This window comes from Tasmannia lanceolata, unplaced genomic scaffold (assembly GCF_043159265.1).
Source record: "Tasmannia lanceolata isolate RefF3 unplaced genomic scaffold, GAP_Taslan_0.1 ptg000016l, whole genome shotgun sequence".
Taxonomy (NCBI): Eukaryota; Viridiplantae; Streptophyta; class Magnoliopsida; order Canellales; family Winteraceae; genus Tasmannia; species Tasmannia lanceolata.
The window spans coordinates 11,257,432-11,279,067 of NW_027518693.1; the positions used below are offsets into that span (position 1 = coordinate 11,257,432).

Consider the following 21,636-nt stretch of genomic DNA (forward strand, 5'->3'; position numbering starts at 1 on the left):
TCCCGAAAAAAAGTGTATATTTCGTAGGAAGATGACTTTTTCGCCCCCCCTGTAAGATTATGGGCCCCATTTTCACGTTAATTGTGGCAGACTTGACGCTTTTTGACGTCAAAAAACGTGAATAAGTGGGGCGTATAATCCTACAGCAGGGCGAAAAAATCATCACCCTATTTCGTATAACTTAAAAAAGTACCTCTGTTCTGCCAAAAGGCTTCTTCCCGACTCTCTCTCTCTCACTTACCGCGAGCTATAAAATGTTTCTAATTCTTCTCTTCTGAAATAAGATTCTTCTTCTTCTCTCTGTTCTAGGGTTTTTTTTTTATTTCTACATTATTCAAAGACAGAGAGAGTTCATGGACTCTATTTCAAGGATTGCCGGAGCAAAATTCACAGTTCCGGTGATAAAACACCGTTCGTATTCCGAATTTGAAAGTTCGATTCTTCTAAAAATGAGAGCTTCTAAGAAAATTTCCGAGAAAAATCGTTTCTTGGTAGAGGCAGTCAATCCGATAATCGATTTTAGCGATCCTGGATGGAAGAATCGATTCCAGGAGGATTTCGAGAAACGATTCCACTTACCGCATCTCACTGATATCTTTGACGATTCTCATCCGATTCCATCTACTTTTTGTCCCAAGAGCAGGTGACTTCGATTTGCTTTTTTTTTTTTTCTTATCTTTTCTTTTCTTCTTTTAGGCTCTGTTTGGATTGCAAGAAAAACATTTCCGATGAAAATTTTTCTTCGGAAAATATTATCTTTCCACCATTTAGAGTGAAATCCCATTATAATATTATGGTTAATTTAGAGGTATATTATCACAAATTGAAGCTGAATAGGTTTGGTTCAAGGTATCTTTTTTTTTTTCAAGGCCTTAATGATATAATGTTTTGCAGGTAGTTCTGTGTGACAATTGGAGAAATTTTCTTACTTTTTGAGCTATTAGATTTTGAATTTGGTGTTTTGTGCTGATAAAATTAGGATATAATGTATAAATGCTCTGAATTTTGCGGTCCGGGATATGGTTCAAATCGTGTTGGATTCATTTATTTTGATAGCTTTAGAGAGAGATTTTTTTTCATTTAATTTAGTATTTCTCTTACTGCCTGAATTCTGTTTGAACTTATTCTAACAAGAAAATATAGAGCTAAAAAACAACATTAATCACCATGACTCAGCCTACGAATTTTTGTGACGAACAGAGCTCTCCAAGGCCCACTTAAGTCACTTCTGTGACGCCAGAAAATACCAAATTTCCCCTCTGTTTTTTTATTTATTACTTTCTTCTTCACTGTTCTCCTTTTGGCTTTATGGAAGCTCCTAAATCAAGTTTGAATCCTAGAAATCCTCCTTGGGCTGGTCAAGACGTCCTCTTTGAACCCACCAACTCGTAGGTTGCTCCATGTTTAAAACTCTCCCCAAGTAGAACAACTAGCAGAGCTATTCACATGGCAGACACCGTAACAGATAACACCCCAAATGGCCTTAACCTATATATATTGAATGACCACATAACCTTAACTTTCCACTAGCCAATCCCTGAATTGCACTCATTGCGGAACTAGACCTTTTTGGAGCTATATGGGTGAACACTATACCATGTTTAAACTTTTGGTAGCTCATCATATTATAAGATATGTTGACAGTTCTTCCCCTTGGGCATTATTTGTAATACCCGGTCCCAAGTATTTGGGTAATTATCCTTATCAAAGTGAACATATGATTTTTTTTTATAATGGGTGTCATTATAAAAAAATTAAGCCAAGATTAATTGTTAGAAATGGGTGTTAGTATCAAATAAAAGTTGTGAATTTTCTTTGATATGGGTAATAATATCAAATGGACTAAAGTTAAATTAGGAATCAAATATGCAATCATTTTCAATATTCAATCATAAGGTAACAATCATGTGCTATTATCATCAATGACTAAAGTTAAATTAGGAATCAAATATGCAATCATTTTCAATATTCTATCTTAAGATAGCAATCATTTCAATATTGAAAAAGAAAGAAATGTGTGGGATGTTTGGAACCTTACGAGACTACAACCTTCTTCTTTTTTTTCTCTCCACTCTCTTCCTCTCATTGGATGAAGGTTAGTTGGTTAAATTAGGAATCAAATATGCAATCATTTTCAATATTTTATCTTAAGGTAGCAATCATTTCAATATTGAAAAAGAAAGAAATGTGTGGGATGTTTGGAACCTTGCGAGGCTACAACCTTTTCTCTCCACTCTACAACCTTTTCTCTCCACTCTCTTCTCTACAACTTTCTCACCACAACCTTTTCTCTCCACTCTCTTGCCTACAACTTTTTCTCTCCACTCTCTTCTCTCATTGGATGAAGGTTAGTTGTTGTGGGATTTAGAAAGGGGTGGTGTTGATGAAGGTTAGTAGTTGTGGGCTTTAGAAAGGGGTGGTGTTGATGAAGATTAGTTGTTGTGGGCTTTAGAAAGGGGTGGTGTTGATGAAGGTTAGTTGTTGTGGGCTTTAGAAAGAAGAAATATAGGTGTTGGATGTAGTTGTTGTGGGCTTTAGAAAGAAGAAATATAGGTGTTGGATGTAGTTGTTGTGGGCTTTAGAAAGAGGGAATATAGGTGGTGTTTGAGGCCATTGGGATGCTTGTAACTCTCCTACATTGGGATGCTTATAACTCTCCTACAAGACCAAATTCCACACCACTTTAGAACCATTGCAAAACAGTCCTAGAAGCCATTGCAAAACAGTCCTAGAAACCTTGCAAAACAGTCCTAGAAGCCTTGCAAAACAGTCCTAGAAACCTCTGCAAACTGCTATTGCGGCCGGTAAATAAACTACTTTCCACCATCTTGTTGCCATAACCTTGTGTCCAAGAATCAAGGCCTACAAGACCTCATATTCTTGAGATCAACTACGGTTGGGTGGATCTTCATCACGAACAATTGCCAAAATCTTGGGTGGATCTTCATCACGAACAATTGCCAAAATTCTGTAAGTTCATATTCTTACCCAGTTCCCTTCTAGTTTCAGCTTTGCAAATTCCCTTCCTTGCCAAGAACAAAAAGGAGGAAAAGAGTAGTCTTAATTAAATAAATTTGGTTGGGCAAATGGGATTGGAGTTTAGGTGCGATATGTTAGAAAGGAGTTTTTTAGAGCCGTCCTAATTTCTTTTCTTTTTAGAGGCGTCCTAATTTCTTTTCTTTTCAGATCAACGTCGTCCTAGAGAAAACAAAACAAATTCAGAAATTCGTGCAAGAGGTAGGTGATCCTACCCTATGTCAGTGTATTATCAAATATTTACATTAGCTAAGTTGAAAGCTTTCTATTTCAATTTTTGCATATCTACTTTGACTTGGAACTTGTTTTGGAGAAGATTCTTACTGACCTTTTTTTTTAGTATGTCATTTTACATAGTTGAATATCATTATGCATGGTAATTTTTAGTCTTGAAATGTTTTCATTCCTATACATAAAAAGCTTTATGAAGAACATGATTTTGAAAACTAGAATTCATGAAGCAACAATTTGAAAAGCACTTTGTTTACGATATGGATTTGATATGGTCATGAAGCAACAATTTGAAAAGCACTTTGTTTACGATATGGATTTGATATGGATTTCATAGATTTGAAATGGGGGAAGTCCCCTATGGCTTGAAGCGTTTACAAATTTATGGCATGGTATTGCAAACATTAAAATTGCTTCTCTCTATAAATGTATACTTGTATGCAGTCTTGGTATGGAATGGATTCCACCAGTAAGGTTGATCTCTGGTGGGGATCTAGTGCCCAACCTACCAGTGGGTGAGTACACTGGACGTGATCACGTAGACCGGTCAAATTTTATCTACCCGTAAGGTTGATCTCGGGCGGCCAGTAGGGAGTCCTCTGGCTATTGATATTGTGACATTGCGCACTTTTGGACCTGTGAGTCCTGCGAACGAGTGTTCGCCTTGGGTTACGCTACTTGCCAATAAGGTTGGAAATTGGCCACAGAGAAGACTGTTATGTTTGAAAATATATTACTGTTAAGTATTTGATTTCCAAGTGGAAAAATGCAAAATCAAGTGTTTGAAAATATATATTCTTGTCATTGATTTCCAAGTGAAAAACTGCATAACCGAGTGGTTGGAACTGTTTTGTAAAAACATGTATTTTTCTTATATAGCTTATGTAGAAATGATCTTTTTAATTCTTATCAATTTCTGCATTGGCTAAATTTTATGGCATGCTACGTCTTTTCCGCACAAGTTTGTTTTTGTTTTCCTATTAGCTGGCTTGGATTTGGAAAACCGGCTGGGCTGTTAGCTCATTATGTGGTTTAACAAATTTCAGATACAGAGGAGCGGCAGTAGATTTGCTGAGATCAGGCACTTGGATTGGAGCCTAGGAGATTTGTTCTTTATTTCATTGTTCCAATTTAGAAACCTTTGATATTTTATTAAGGTGATTGTCTTGAAATAATTATTGTTGGATTTAGACTTATGGACCTAATCTATATTTGTATTTCATTATGAGACTAAAATTTCCGCATTTATTAGTTACTCTGATTGTTGAGAATAGTTGATCGAAAAAGGAGCCTTGCATGCTTGTGGGGGCGACCCTATGGGCGTGCGGCGGCTGTCACGTGCGCCTTACCTAGAATTATGGGTTCGGGGCGTGACAGTAAAGTGGTATCAGAGCAATAGGTTTAAGAACCGGTAGGACCTTAGGCAAAGGCAAATTGTATTTTTACTACAGGACCTTAGGCAAAGGCAAATTGTATTTTTACTACTTAGGTAAAGGCAAATTGTATTTTTACAATTTTTACTACTTACCTTCCGATTAGATGAGGTTGGTGAGAGGCAGATTTTGGGCCCGGAGCTAGTGCATCAGGCAGAAGAAAAGGTTCAATTGATCAGAGAGCGTCTCCGAGCAGCACAAAGCAGGCAGAAGAGCTACGCTGATGTCAGGAGGCGTGAGCTTGAATTTGAAGTTGGAGATCGTGTTTTCTTGAGGGTGTCTCCCACTAAAGGAGTGGTCAGATTTGGCATTAGAGGAAAGTTGAATCCCAAGTATGTTGGGCCATACGAAATTCTTAAAAGGGTCGGGACAGTTGCCTATCGCCTTGCACTACCACCCAGTTTGGCTGGGGTGCATAATGTCTTCCATGTCTCTATGCTGAGGAAGTATGTTCCGGACCCGGACCGTGTAGTAGAATTGGCCCCTTTGCAACTCAGAGAGGATATGTCATATGAGGAACACCCGGTGCGTATCGTTGATCGAAAGGACCAAGTTCTTAGAAAACGCACCATTCCCTATGTCAAGGTACAGTGGAGAAATCACTCTGAGCGAGAGGCAACTTGGGAGCTTGAGGAGGAGATGCAGGAAAAGTACCCCCAGCTTTTTCAAGCACCAGGTATGTGAAATTCGAGGACGAAATTCTTTTTAGGGGGGTATGATGTAATACCCGGTCCCAAGTATTTGGGTAATTATCCTTATCAAAGTGAACATATGATTTTTTTTTATAATGGGTGTCATTATAAAAAAATTAAGCCAAGATTAATTGTTAGAAATGGGTGTTAGTATCAAATAAAAGTTGTGAATTTTCTTTGATATGGGTAATAATATCAAATGGACTAAAGTTAAATTAGGAATCAAATATGCAATCATTTTCAATATTCAATCATAAGGTAACAATCATGTGCTATTATCATCAATGACTAAAGTTAAATTAGGAATCAAATATGCAATCATTTTCAATATTCTATCTTAAGATAGCAATCATTTCAATATTGAAAAAGAAAGAAATGTGTGGGATGTTTGGAACCTTACGAGACTACAACCTTCTTCTTTTTTTTCTCTCCACTCTCTTCCTCTCATTGGATGAAGGTTAGTTGGTTAAATTAGGAATCAAATATGCAATCATTTTCAATATTTTATCTTAAGGTAGCAATCATTTCAATATTGAAAAAGAAAGAAATGTGTGGGATGTTTGGAACCTTGCGAGGCTACAACCTTTTCTCTCCACTCTACAACCTTTTCTCTCCACTCTCTTCTCTACAACTTTCTCACCACAACCTTTTCTCTCCACTCTCTTGCCTACAACTTTTTCTCTCCACTCTCTTCTCTCATTGGATGAAGGTTAGTTGTTGTGGGATTTAGAAAGGGGTGGTGTTGATGAAGGTTAGTAGTTGTGGGCTTTAGAAAGGGGTGGTGTTGATGAAGATTAGTTGTTGTGGGCTTTAGAAAGGGGTGGTGTTGATGAAGGTTAGTTGTTGTGGGCTTTAGAAAGAAGAAATATAGGTGTTGGATGTAGTTGTTGTGGGCTTTAGAAAGAAGAAATATAGGTGTTGGATGTAGTTGTTGTGGGCTTTAGAAAGAGGGAATATAGGTGGTGTTTGAGGCCATTGGGATGCTTGTAACTCTCCTACATTGGGATGCTTATAACTCTCCTACAAGACCAAATTCCACACCACTTTAGAACCATTGCAAAACAGTCCTAGAAGCCATTGCAAAACAGTCCTAGAAACCTTGCAAAACAGTCCTAGAAGCCTTGCAAAACAGTCCTAGAAACCTCTGCAAACTGCTATTGCGGCCGGTAAATAAACTACTTTCCACCATCTTGTTGCCATAACCTTGTGTCCAAGAATCAAGGCCTACAAGACCTCATATTCTTGAGATCAACTACGGTTGGGTGGATCTTCATCACGAACAATTGCCAAAATCTTGGGTGGATCTTCATCACGAACAATTGCCAAAATTCTGTAAGTTCATATTCTTACCCAGTTCCCTTCTAGTTTCAGCTTTGCAAATTCCCTTCCTTGCCAAGAACAAAAAGGAGGAAAAGAGTAGTCTTAATTAAATAAATTTGGTTGGGCAAATGGGATTGGAGTTTAGGTGCGATATGTTAGAAAGGAGTTTTTTAGAGCCGTCCTAATTTCTTTTCTTTTTAGAGGCGTCCTAATTTCTTTTCTTTTCAGATCAACGTCGTCCTAGAGAAAACAAAACAAATTCAGAAATTCGTGCAAGAGGTAGGTGATCCTACCCTATGTCAGTGTATTATCAAATATTTACATTAGCTAAGTTGAAAGCTTTCTATTTCAATTTTTGCATATCTACTTTGACTTGGAACTTGTTTTGGAGAAGATTCTTACTGACCTTTTTTTTTAGTATGTCATTTTACATAGTTGAATATCATTATGCATGGTAATTTTTAGTCTTGAAATGTTTTCATTCCTATACATAAAAAGCTTTATGAAGAACATGATTTTGAAAACTAGAATTCATGAAGCAACAATTTGAAAAGCACTTTGTTTACGATATGGATTTGATATGGTCATGAAGCAACAATTTGAAAAGCACTTTGTTTACGATATGGATTTGATATGGATTTCATAGATTTGAAATGGGGGAAGTCCCCTATGGCTTGAAGCGTTTACAAATTTATGGCATGGTATTGCAAACATTAAAATTGCTTCTCTCTATAAATGTATACTTGTATGCAGTCTTGGTATGGAATGGATTCCACCAGTAAGGTTGATCTCTGGTGGGGATCTAGTGCCCAACCTACCAGTGGGTGAGTACACTGGACGTGATCACGTAGACCGGTCAAATTTTATCTACCCGTAAGGTTGATCTCGGGCGGCCAGTAGGGAGTCCTCTGGCTATTGATATTGTGACATTGCGCACTTTTGGACCTGTGAGTCCTGCGAACGAGTGTTCGCCTTGGGTTACGCTACTTGCCAATAAGGTTGGAAATTGGCCACAGAGAAGACTGTTATGTTTGAAAATATATTACTGTTAAGTATTTGATTTCCAAGTGGAAAAATGCAAAATCAAGTGTTTGAAAATATATATTCTTGTCATTGATTTCCAAGTGAAAAACTGCATAACCGAGTGGTTGGAACTGTTTTGTAAAAACATGTATTTTTCTTATATAGCTTATGTAGAAATGATCTTTTTAATTCTTATCAATTTCTGCATTGGCTAAATTTTATGGCATGCTACGTCTTTTCCGCACAAGTTTGTTTTTGTTTTCCTATTAGCTGGCTTGGATTTGGAAAACCGGCTGGGCTGTTAGCTCATTATGTGGTTTAACAAATTTCAGATACAGAGGAGCGGCAGTAGATTTGCTGAGATCAGGCACTTGGATTGGAGCCTAGGAGATTTGTTCTTTATTTCATTGTTCCAATTTAGAAACCTTTGATATTTTATTAAGGTGATTGTCTTGAAATAATTATTGTTGGATTTAGACTTATGGACCTAATCTATATTTGTATTTCATTATGAGACTAAAATTTCCGCATTTATTAGTTACTCTGATTGTTGAGAATAGTTGATCGAAAAAGGAGCCTTGCATGCTTGTGGGGGCGACCCTATGGGCGTGCGGCGGCTGTCACGTGCGCCTTACCTAGAATTATGGGTTCGGGGCGTGACATTATTACTTCCTGTCACACTTGACGTTCTTCTACTTGATTGTTTCTGAGAGATGTTCCGGTCTCATGGAGATGTAGCAAGTAGGGTACCATGACCTATTCTAGTGATTGGGCCTAGTATCATTCTTTGGCTTGAACAGTGACTCCGGTTTTGTATTTGTTGGTGACTTGCAGATTATGGTTTTCACTTATAAGATTTAGCACCCTGATAATAAGAGTACAGTTGACAGGACAATGCACCTTTGTCAATTTTTGGGCAAAGATTTGTTAATCTAATGGTACAATTTTCTTATTGATTTCATCCTCATTACACCTTGAGAACTTTCTGGGTAGCAAATGCACAATGACTTAGAGGAAGGGTGTTAGTGTACTTGCTATTTTGCTTGAAGGATTGTTTAATCTTTTTCTTTTTACTTTCATATTGTTCAAACTATAGTAATTTAAGAGGTTGAACATTTATTTTTGTTTTATTATACTTCTAGAGTTTACGAAAGGGTCATTCTTGATTCTATGATTCTTTGCTTTAAATGTGTGCTTTTACAGTAGATTTGACATGTGAATACTACAATTTCGTGAATTATGCTGCCTTTGCTGAATTTTCTTGGTTTTCTTCTCGTTATATGCTTGGTTGAATTGTTACAGGCGTCCTATAACTGAGGATTTTGCTGATGGTTATCCGTCCGATGAGAGGTGGAATGGTTATGTGAACAATAATGATAGGGTACTTCTTAAGGTATGCTTCCTTTTCATTATGGCTTTGAATTTCCATTTTTGCCTTACATAGTAGTAAATATGTTTCCAAAACTATTTTACTATTTTACCAAATAATTGGAGTTGATTGTTTTCTCTCCGACCATATTAACCTAGAAACAGTAACAGCTCTCTTTAATTAACATTCGGTTTTGATTTTAATTCGTTAAATAGTCTAGCGACACAAAAGTTAATGTAGCTCTCACTATCATAAAATACTATCTGGTTAGTAATATGTATGCACACATACATACCCCCCTTGGGTTTAGCTACTTCAGTACTGAGGAATTACTTGGGTGGCCCACGTTCTTTGATGCAGAATACCTTGCATAGATGATCTTTAATTTCTTTATTGGATTTATGATCATTGCATGTTAATTCAAAATCATCCACATAAATTAGTAATATTGTGATCCATTCTCTACGTCTTCCTACCAATAGGGAGCAATCAGAATCACTCCGTTTGGAAACAATGCTTAGCAAGGCAGTACTAACTACTGAATGTTTTGACCCATAGAGTGGGAGATGTCTCTGGCCCGTATATTGTTTTTCTAAGTTTGCATAGCTTATCGTCTCTTTTAAGTACGAAGACAGGTGCTATTGTTATGTGCACTTCCTCTTGAAGATCTCCTTGGAAATACATTTTTGATTTTTTTTTTTTTACATCTAATTGGTGAAGATGCTGGTTCTTATTTGCGTCACTGACAAGATTAATCACATGTAGTTGAGTTTAGCCACCAGTGTGAAGGTCTCCATCTACAACATAAAGTTTGTGTGAACCCCTATGCAATAAGATGGAGATGGTACCTGATGCAATACGCTTGGAGGAGCAGTTCTTGTTTGAGTTTGAGCTTCCAAAGAAGGGTAAAATACGCAACAGGGCAGTGAGTTAGAGGGGCAGTTTTGTTAACTTCAGGTGTATTTCTATCTTTTGTTCATTTTCAGGCCATGTGACTTTTTAAGTAAAGCATCTGACTTCATTAAGGGTAGTTTAGTTAGTCGTAGTCATTTTTTTTAAAGTTAAAACTGCAGCCCTGAGATTAGAAATTAAAATGAAGGATGAGATCTGTTTCGAAGAGGAATAGAAAAGGGAATCTTTTGTTGTATTCCCAATCAGTGGTCTTGATTAGTTGAGTAGTTAAAGATGAAAGAGAAAATATGCATGAAGTATACTAGGAAATAACAAATAAATGAAAGAAGAGGAAAAAAACACTTGAGGAAAAGAATGTCTTTAGTAACATCATAATCCCCAACGATTATCAGGGTAGATTCTGCTTTGTTTAGGTTTGTTAACATTTTTAGTTTCTAGAAAATGGGAAATTATTTAGATATGTTGTAGCTAATGGGGAGTGGTGGGAGACGATATAATTCACAATTATTTTCTTGTGAAATGTATATGCAAATAGATCCTCACATAAATTATTTTGTTCCATAGTTTTGCATATCGATTCTTATAGCTTCTCTGGGTTCATAAAATGAAAAAATTTCCATGCATTGATGATATGTATTTATTTAGTCTTTCGAACTATTGATGCTTATTTGTCAAGCAGTTTACAAAATTATTCATTTTATCAGGTCATACACTTCTCCTCACCTACATCAGCTGGAGCTGAGTGCATAGATCCTGACTGTACCTGGGTGGAGCAATGGTAAATATGTAAAATTCAATAATCAACATACTTCAATGAAATTTCCTTTTGAAAATGCAAAATATGTTAATAATGAACTGATATTTGTTATTATTAAGGAGGTCATTTTCAAATAAATAAATAAATAAGGAGGTGATCTTACTTCTGCTGTGACAAAATTGGTTGCATTCGCTTTGGTTGTTAATCTCAGCCATTCCAAAAAATTGAATGGCTGATCTTACTGTGATGAAGCTCATGTTGGAACTTAGGCCAACTCATAATTCAGTGGGCATTTTAATATTTCCAAAATATATGTTTGGTAGCATCAGCCATCAATAAATATCCTGAATTTGTTAATGTTGATTTATGCATCACTGAACAATATGAAGTTGGCAGTTAAATCTTACGAGCCAAAAGCCATTCTGACTATTTGGGTGGCAAAAGGATTCACAGAATACATTCTAAACAGAACAATCTTTACGCAAACTGCCATTTAAAAAAAAAGACGATCCTTATTCAAACACTATTCAAATGCTTTTGTGGATTGGATACTATAATAGTTAGGGATCCTACTGTAACTTGTATCTGAAATGAAACCTATCTCATTCCAGGGTTCACCGTGCTGGGCCACGAGAGAAAATATACTTCAAACCAGAAGAAGTAAAAGCAGCAATTGTAACTTGTGGGGGCCTCTGTCCTGGTCTTAATGATGTCATCAGACAGGTTGTTATAATATGCAGATATTTATCTCTATTCCTTCATAATATTCATAACAGGCCCATTCAATCATTTGTGTACAAAATTAATAGTTTATCTAACAACGATGTCAAAAGTTTAGCATTATTCAGTTTGCCTAATACATTCCCTGATTTGTTCGATATTACTGCATGCTAATGACCCATGCAAGTTTGCAAATCTGCTTAACATTTAATTTATGATTAATATGTTGAATCAGTGGTATTCTCATGCATACAGGGCCCAAAGAAGTAAAATGATAAAAAAAAAAAAAACTATGGGCATGTTTAACTAATTTAGTAATGTGCTGAGTTGGCGTAAAGCCATTATGGTGGTTTCTATAGTGATTAACTTTGATCACTCAGGTTTGTATGTTCATTGATCATATGGCACCTTATTGCTTGTTCTTGCTTGCAAAGATATATTAATCTACTTTGTGACCCACCATCAAACAGGGTTCCTTTTTAGTCTCGTTCTTTTGTTTTAGGAGTATAGCCATGTTGTATCCTTCATGGTTTAGGGTGCCTCCTGACTGTAAGCCTTCTGGAACCCCTTCTGTCTCCTGATTGCTTCTGTCTCAATTTACAGTTTATCCAATCATGTATGTTATACACTAGTCACTGTCCATTAATAGTATGCCAAGCATATTTATTAAGATTGATTTGTTCCCTTTTCCTTTTATGAGTAATAATTCCTCTCTTGTGGATTATTACTACAGTTGAGTTGGAACATTTTGTTAACCAATACAAACAATGAAAACGGATGCTTAATGCATAACCAATACAAACAATGAAAACGGATACTTAATGCATTGGACTGCTCTCATAGAGGAAGATCTTCTTAGTGCTACACACGCATAGTGAGAGAGAGATCTAACCCATTTATATAGAAAGATTGGAGGGCTCAGAATACAAATCAAACTTATGTTGGACTGGAGTTCCCACGTTCAGAAGCATACACATGACAAAGGATATAAGACATAAAAAAGACTCGTATAACAGAATATAAAACACCCTATCTGCTGAAACACATCCATGCTTGATCTATTACAGGTTCAAGAATATGTCCAAACCCTCACCTAATAGAAGAGGAAAAGGAAACTTTCCAGAAAATTAAATATATCATTGATCTGCCCAGAACGTTTACCAATCCAAGAACTCGCCAAGAACCCATCCAAACAGTTCTTTATTCACCAAGAATCCTCTGTGAAAGTTTTTTCTACAAGTTTGGAAACAATGGATCAAGAATTCGCCATGGAGGAGCCGCCTACTGAAGTTTCTTGAGGAGGGATGGTCTCATGCAGAAGTTGGGGGGGGAAGCTCCATCCTACATACAAGCTTTGACGAAAGAATTAGCAATGGAAAGGGTTTCGATTGGATTGAAACCACCATCGAAACTGCTTCTGGAGAACCAGCCATATACTTGAACTTTTAAGATGTGCTGAAGGCATCGATTCCCCTCAAGCTGTCTTTTGTAGATGTACTTTCTTATTGGAAAGTGTAGCCATTTAAGTCACTGAATTTTTTTGCTGCTGTTGTATTCATTTTCTCACTTTTTAATTAAACTTTTATACTCCTAATATTCCCCTCATTAAAACCCATCTTGAAATTTGTTTATTCCATGTTTTTAGTGAGTTTTCTCATTCATCATATTTCAATCATTATTTTTATTTGAGATATTCTAGTTTTCATCACATAATGGTTTTGTGGGATGCTACAGATAGTTATCACACTTGAAATCTATGGTGTGAAAAGGATTGTGGGGATCCCATTTGGTTATCGCGCGTTTTCTGACAAGGGAATACATGAAATGCCAGTATGTTACTTATTTGCATCCTGTCAATCTATTCTACTATATTGTACAGAAGTTCAATGGCAAGGTTATTGAAGTGTTAATTTTTGTTTCTGAGATCTGCTTTGTATTTCAACTTTCACAAAAGCTGTTCAAAACATCCAACTTATATCTGCATTGTGACTTTGAGATTCAGCTTTCGCGGAAAGTGGTTCAGAATATTCATCTTGGTGGTGGAAGTTTATTAGGAGTTTCTCGTGGAGGTCCTAACATTGGTGACATTGTGGACAGTATGCAGGTATTGAATTGATCTCTGCTGATCGGCAGGATAAATTTTTGTATAGATTTTTTTATTGGCAAATTTCCAGATACATTAATTTAATGAATTGTTGATATTTAATGTCGGGCATAAAATATTCTGAATAAATATATTTGTAATCTTATTTCAGGAAAGAGAAATCAACATGCTGTTTGTGTTGGGTGGAAATGGTACGCACGCCGGTGCTAATGAAATACACAATGAGGTTCTTGAATCTGCAGCTTATTTCAGTTTACCAATGCAACTGATTATCATGTAGTAATCTACAATCTTTGCTACATCATGCCTTATGATCTTTCATAATCTCATTTTCATTGTAGAAATAAGACAAAACGACATGATTAACCCAACGTAAGTATTTGAGTGACTATTCTTACACTGGAATACGAAGTTAAGTTGTAATGAATATGGTATATTTGACCTGTGATATTTAGATTTTAAGCTGTTTAAATGGAAAGCTGTGTAAAAGGGTAAAAGGGAGACTCCACTTTTCTTTTCTTACTGTTTTTTTTGCTAATAATGAGGTTTATTAATGAAGAAGAATCTAAAAAAAATAACAGCAACTTAGGGCATGACATAACCCCGAGTGAAAATAGATGCATCAAAATGGAGGGCAAAGTAACCCTATTGTGACCTCCTTCCTGGCCACGCCTAGCGAAATGTCTAGTTGAAAGTGGTTCTTATTTTAGTAAATCCCAGTGGTGTTATGAAATCTCATCATGGTTCAACATTGCAAAACAAGCCATGATGGGGAAACAACTTTATTGAGATGGAATACTATTAGGAAAAAGTATGAAAATAACTGTACATTTATCAATATCTCTTATAGACAATTTCTGGTTGGACGATACGCCTGAAATGACACAAAACAATTTAGAAAAATTCAGAAAAAAATCTTAATAGATCACTGGAAATGACAATAAACCAAAACAACTCAAAATCATGTGTTTACCTTGGTTTCAACAATACAAGAAATAAAATAAAGAAAGAAAGAAATCAAAGAAAATCAAAGAAAAAGAATAGATCAAGTCCATATGGGTGTACATCAATATGTTGATATTGCCAAAAAAAGTGGATCTCTATGTATATACCAAGTAAGAAGGCATAACATTTGAAAAAGAAAAAGAAAATTAAAAACATTAAAGACTTGTAAAGTGAGGAAAATGATAGTTTTTGAACATAAGTGCCTAGATCTAATTTAAGGCACTCCATAAAACATATTTATACATGTATTCAAAGAGAAAGAAATAAATCATTGCAAAATGAACAAAAAAATCAAATAAATGCCACAAAATGGTAAAATCGCAAATTCTGTATTTTGATGCTTCGATCTGTCAATCAATGCTTCGTCCAACTTTTTGGACATTAATCTTTCAAATGAATCCCCAAAAAACCATATGCATGGCTGCGAGGGCTTTGAAGTGTCAAAAAATGGATGGAAAGAGGGTTTTAGAAACTGACCTGCCCATTTCATACGTGACGAGACCTCTCATGTGTCTCATTGCATATTATCCTGTATCATATCTTGTCGGGCATATGCTACAGTGTATCTGGCTATACAAACCAAGACTGAATGTAAAGTCTGGTGTATCACCCCTGCAAAGTCCAATACATATCAGAATGATGTTTCTTCAGTATTGTGATACCCTAAACCATATAAGTACATAGGAGCTTCAAATGATTCACCATGGCAATGTGGGAAATCTAATTTCCCATTTTTTTCAATTGTGAGGAAGGTGTACAAAAGATGTAAATGCTGCAAATTTTCAGTTATGTAAGGATGAGAAAAATAAGAAAATCTTGATGGTGCAAATGTAGGAATGTCAAGGTTCAAAATTTAGGTATTTGAATGCGAAATGCAAAGCCTAAACAATATTTTTTGGCATGTAATGACAGATATGCATTTTTTTTTTAATTTCAAAAAATTAAAGAAAAAGAAATTGCAAAAAGTTAAGGAACAACCCTATAATCCCTTCATACATTTCCTCCATACGACTTTATGCATTATCCTTTTGTACAAAATTCTGTTTTTCAAAATTACTTATGTGAAGAGAAATTCAGAAAAAAAATAATAACTTATGTGATGTCTCATTTTTGTTGTCTGCTATGAACCTTCCGACTTCCTGTTTATCTATCTCCTGCTTTTAAGATACCGTTACTCAGCTTACTTTATTGCATGTAATATTCTATTTTGTTATTGCTACAAACGTGCAAGTGCATAACTATATTTGAAAGATGAATATGCAAATATTTTTTCTTCTACTGGAACACAATATATTTCATATAGATTTCAGAGATAGATGTATAAATATTCTATGTACACATTAACTTTAAGCCAACAAGCCTAAAAGTTTTGAGGGATGCATTTTTCTAATGAAAACAACCATTTGAACCCAAAAGGTGGGAAATGACCTATTTAACCATAACAGAAAAAATTCCAGATGGCCTTATCTGACTTCAACCTATTGATGGAAGCTTTATTCAGTTTGTTTTAATCTTCAGTTCGGGCAAGGAATGCCTAATTACGGTCAAACAATCTTTCTGCCAATACAAACGGAAAAAGCAATGAATGACAGAGGGTTTTTAGGGTTGGGGTTGCTTTTGACATGGATTTGCATTGGACCAAGGGTTACAGAGATTTATATTATGAACACACACCACTGCCAAAGTTAGACCTTTTGAAGTATGATATTTCCTAGACATCCATGAAGGCATATTCTTTAGATTATCTGAGATACAAAATAGTTCATGCTGATGGCTCCAAACTATTTGTTCTTTCAATGGTGGGTTGTTTAATGTAGCTCTAAATCTAATGCGCAGTGTCGAAAGAGAAAAATGAGAGTGGCTATTGTTGGTGTGCCAAAAACTATTGACAATGACATTCTACTGATGGATAAGACCTTTGGTTTTGATACTGCTGTAGAAGAAGCACAGAGAGCAATAAATTCAGCCTACATTGAGGTACAATTGGTTTCAATTATTGATTACCTCTTCCATTTACATGCTTTATAATTTCCTACTTCAATTGTTTGTAGAATTGATTCATATCTATGTAAACTCAGATTTTCTCTTCTAAAATCATTTTCAATATTGTTATCTATAATAATAATAACGAATCTATTGGTTTGTTTTTCCCATGTTACAGGCACATAGTGCTTATCATGGTATTGGCATCGTGAAACTGATGGGTCGAAATAGTGGATTTATAGCGTTGCAGGCATCGTTAGCCAGTGGACAAATTGATATATGTTTGATTCCAGAGGTGCGTCTTCAAAATTTTAATTGATTACTTCACTTTTAAGTCTTATTCATGAGAAAATTTACAAATTGATTCTCTTTATATATGAAGCTGCCCTTCAATCTGCATGGTCCACACGGTGTTTTGAAGCATCTAAGATATCTCATTGAGACGAAGGGATCAGCTGTGCTCTGTGTAGCTGAGGGAGCTGGCCAAGTGAGTTAAATATATTTGCTCATTTGCATAGCTTAAGAAAGTACACATCAAACAAAACTATTTTATTAATGTCACCTGGCTAACTGACTTAACTGCATTATATCTACTCATTCCCTGTAGTGTACACAGGGCTGTCAAAGGAAAAATGCTTGAATTCTCATACAAGTTAATTACATATTAATGTTTATCTTAAAATATAATCATGCTTTCAGCCTTTCATGTAGGAGCTAGAACCTAGTTTACATGGGAAAATATAAATTAGGAAGCATTTTGGCATAATGCCTAAGGATACATGAATTATCATTCAGTTATGTTTTTTACCCAAATTTAGAATTATATAAAGATTGATCTGAGTGCTGCCAATTGGAGATGGGGCACTATCATGTTTTTGTTGTCTAGTTATTGTATCTTAGTATCTGTAACATGCAATATTGCTACACATATTTATGACTTTTAGTGGCCGTCAGTTTTGAGAATTTAAAAGAGAATATGTCAAGTATTATTTAATGATTTCCTTTTTATTGCAGAATTTGCTTGCTAAGACAAATGCTATGGATGCATCTGGAAATATTGTGCTCGGAGATATTGGTGTTCATATTCAGCAGGAGGTAAGTACATACATTTCAATGATACAAATGAATCAAAAGATATTCTAATGGTCATAAGGTTTCAGATCCCACCAGATGGTGCTTACAAACTATTTATCTGTTGCCGATACGATACTCTGTGGGCAGTTTGAATTAGAATATGTTCTCTCGAAATTGTCAGCAATTGACATTGGTTATGATGCTTTCATGCTTTCAAATCCAACTAAATGAAGAATAAAACACTACAATTTTACCTGACCATAGTGAATATGATACCATGTGAGAAATTATAATTGTTTTTAGATATATGGATGCTTATTAGCTTAATGTCAATGCCTGCTTGATAATTGCATTTCATTGACCATCTCATTATGAAGAGCTTATGTCAAAGAAAACTCTAAATTCAGTTCACAAACTTTATTATACTGATTCATTTGATTTACTTTTAACAGATAAAGAAGTATTTTAAGGAAATTGGCATCACTGCTGACATAAAGTATATCGATCCTAAATACATGATCCGTGCTTGCCGTGCAAATGCATCTGATGGCATTCTGTGTACTGTTCTTGGACAAAATGCTGTAAGTCCCTTCCTCCTCTCTTTAACTAGGGGTGCAACTCGGGTCAGGTCATGTTGAGCTTCTGCTAAATAATAATTTGGAATCAACCTGAACCCAACCTAATTTTATGGTAAAATCTCAACCCGAATTCGCAAAAATCGACCCGAGTTGCACCCCTATCTTTAACTCACTCAATATCTTAACAAAGTAAAACTTAAATTAAGTATTTGGCGAGGCAGGTTCATGGTGCATTTGCTGGATATAGTGGCATAACTGTGGGCATATGCAATACCCATTATGTTTACCTCCCAATTCCTGAAGTCATTTCTTATCCCAAGCAAGTGGACCCCAACAGTCGGATGTGGCATCGTTGCTTGACTTCGACGGGCCAACCTGATTTCATTTGATGGCCAGAAACCCCCCAAATTCCGTCAATTCTAATCTTTGCCATGCATTTTCGCCCAGGTTGGTTCTTACCTCTTCAATAAGCATGATTATTATACAGAAGGCACTCTTCGCCATTCCGTAAGGTTTCAAATTATAGATGTATTTAAAGTATATTTTTATATTAAACTCTTAAAGGAAAGAGAACGATTTTCACGTCTGGTTTCGCATTATGTAATCACTGCAGATAACCAATGGTCATTTCATTAGATTATGGATCACCATGGCTTCACAGCACAGAAGTAGCCTGATAATTTACAGTGACTGATCATTACTGAAAATTAGTTAGAGTCAGTCTCCAGTCCAACGATCATGACCATCTAGTGGGCCCCACCATGCAACCCAAAATAATCTGATTTATCAAACACTATTTGTAAGCTGATTTTATCGGCTCATCGTGACTGTTCATCTGATGATCTCTACTGCAAATGGGCTGTGTCCAACAAATCAACGATGGTTAGATGATCTTAAGTCCATACCATCTGATTGAATTTCCACTTCCCAATGCTTGTTTCCAACCGTTGATTTCAACCCTACAGATCAATTGGCTTGGATCATCAAGAAGTAAAAATGTTTGGTCCACATACTGAACAGTTTGAATGCACCTTCACATGTTCAGTTCAGATGGGGTTGCACAATCTTACCCATATTTTATTACAGAGTTTGAAGTATCTGGAAGGAATTGCACGCCATGTTGAATCTCAGATAATAATAAAATCACCCATTTACCTGTCATCACACTCATCTCTAACTATACATATTCACTTCCCTTACCTTCCAAAGAAATAGACAGAGGAAATCAGTTCTGAAACTTCTGACCACTTTATCAACCGCCTTCTCTCTCTCCCTCTCATCTCCACACTTAAAAAATCTCTTGATTTCTGTGTTGATACAAACTGAATAAGACCCATCTTTTAAAATTTCTCGCCGTGCATTCCTCTTTTAGCAGAAAATTTCTCAAGATTTTCTTACCTCCCTCTTATAAAGGCGAGAAAGGGGAGTGATATCCCCCCCTTAACAGAAATGGTTTACTAGGGGGGGGGGGGGATATCACTGCCCGAAAATAAACTCTCAGTAAACGTTTCACCTACCTCAACTGGCTTGGCAGTGGTGTGAGAAGATTTATCTAGTCAATGGGCTTTTGACTGGATAGATAACAATAATAATAATAATAAACTCTGCACTAAAAAAACACAGACCTGTTTTTTTTTTTGGGTGTTGTTGATGTTGCTCTGCGTATGGGCGTTTTAGAGCTTCAAGGTTTCTGTCTTTGGGTCTCTGTAGACGCTGATTATTGATAAACTTAAATGGCCGAAATTGAGATTCAAAACCCTAATTGCCATACTTAGTTTTAATTTGGAACCCATGATGGCTTTCTGGGATTTAGTTGCTTTATAAGATTAACAAAAAGATTAGGGAAATGATATCAGCACAACTATGTTTTGATATTCTCACTAATGTATCCTGTCTTTTAGTATTTGAAGAACGGTCGAAAGGTTAGTTATTACATCGCCCAAGAAGCTCTCACTAGCCAATTAAAAGAGAAAAGGCAAACTAGGTCCGCGCAGTTGTTAAAATATGGTTGTGCTGATATCATTCCCAAATTTTATTGCAAGAAAAGTGATTAAGACTTGGACTCTGGTGCCAAAAATGACTTGACTCAGGCGAGTCAATGATTGATGCGGTTGACTTTTCATTAACTTGGGCGAGTTAGGAGTGTCAAAACTTAACCTAGTTAATGGAGCCGATCTGAATGAGTTCATGATTGAAGGTGGAATTTTTAAGACAATGGGTTTATTCGCCTGCTTGTGTGATGATGGTTAGGATTGTTCGATTAGTGTGGCTTTTGTGTGGGCCACAGGGTGGACGGCTTAGATCGGTTGATCTATATTTAGACATGGTGGGCCTTCTAGATGGAAACTCTTGTTAAGATATGGGCAATACATGTTATTGGATGTATCTAAAAGTGTATTCACTGGCATAAGTATTTAGAGAGAAATGATCCTATCTAAAAATTACATACCAATACGGTGTATGTCCTGTATACTATCTGAATGGTCCCCATGTCCTATTAATTTAGACCAATCCACTGTGGGCCACTTTTAAATGGCTGAAAAACTTACCCATCAGATGTTTGTAACCGGTCAAGGGCTTGCTTTTGGATGACTAGAGTTATGGGCAAGCAGCCACAAACGTGTCCGTTCCTTTGGCTTATGGCCTGTGGAAAGGACAGTTGCAGATTGATGGCCATGTGCATTCATGAGTCAATTGAAGACAGAGTTTCGGTGTATGTTCCCTACTTGTGTCTCTGCACATCCGTGGTTGGATGTGGGTATGGCTCACCCACATGTAGCCCTCTGGCCTTTCCTTATAGGATGGTTTGGATCATCTAATCAGACCTCTTTTTCTGAGTGATTGGAAATCCTCATTCCTCAATGGGCCCATGTTTTTTGTCCTATATAAGGTAGACCTTCTAAAAGCAATCTATCATTAGTTATGCCTAAACCGAACAGTTTATTAAGGGCGACTCATTGCCATAATGACAAAGCTTTACCATGATTATGAGAAGGGAAGTGATATATTCAGGCACCCCACTTTAGTGTATTTCCACTACTCGTTTTATACTATAAGGGGGGCACAGGGAATAAAAGGGGACGAATATATCATTTCCCTTATGAGAAAGTTCAGCCCTCAGTGAGGACTAATGGGCTAATGACTGCTATTCTAAAACAGTAGGATCTAAATTGTATGTATTTAATGAAATCCTCAATAAAGAAAGACCACACAGCTGGCTTTAAACTTTTTTACTCTCTTTTGTTTTTCATCAGATAGAAATATAGTACTTCAGATAGAAAAATACTACTTTGGGCTTGTAAGTACATGGGTTCTACAGTGAAAATCAATTAATAAAGTCCAAGTGAAACCATATAATATAAGGTTTAGTTTTAAAAAATTAGAAGCCATTGTTTTATA

At 36.1% G+C, this 21,636-nt stretch overlaps 1 protein-coding gene across 2 annotated transcripts; it reads left to right on the plus strand.

The window, feature by feature from the left end:
- The first annotated feature begins 248 nt into the window (after window positions 1-248).
- Window positions 249-18,819, plus strand: PFK5 (phosphofructokinase 5). Of its 2 annotated transcripts, XM_077356799.1 has the most exons (13): window positions 250-643; window positions 9,038-9,128; window positions 10,721-10,794; window positions 11,385-11,496; window positions 13,228-13,323; window positions 13,496-13,597; window positions 13,749-13,823; window positions 16,439-16,579; window positions 16,764-16,880; window positions 16,968-17,072; window positions 17,600-17,680; window positions 18,112-18,240; window positions 18,459-18,819. In XM_077356799.1, exons 1-13 carry the CDS (start codon window positions 354-356, stop codon window positions 18,624-18,626), a joined length of 1,581 nt encoding a protein of 526 aa, XP_077212914.1. In that variant the 5' UTR covers window positions 250-353; the 3' UTR covers window positions 18,627-18,819. The 2 variants fall into 2 exon arrangements, with proteins under 2 accessions (XP_077212915.1, XP_077212914.1); XM_077356800.1 differs by lacking the exon at window positions 13,228-13,323 and having other exon boundaries at window positions 249-643.
- The last annotated feature ends 2,817 nt before the right edge of the window (window positions 18,820-21,636 follow it).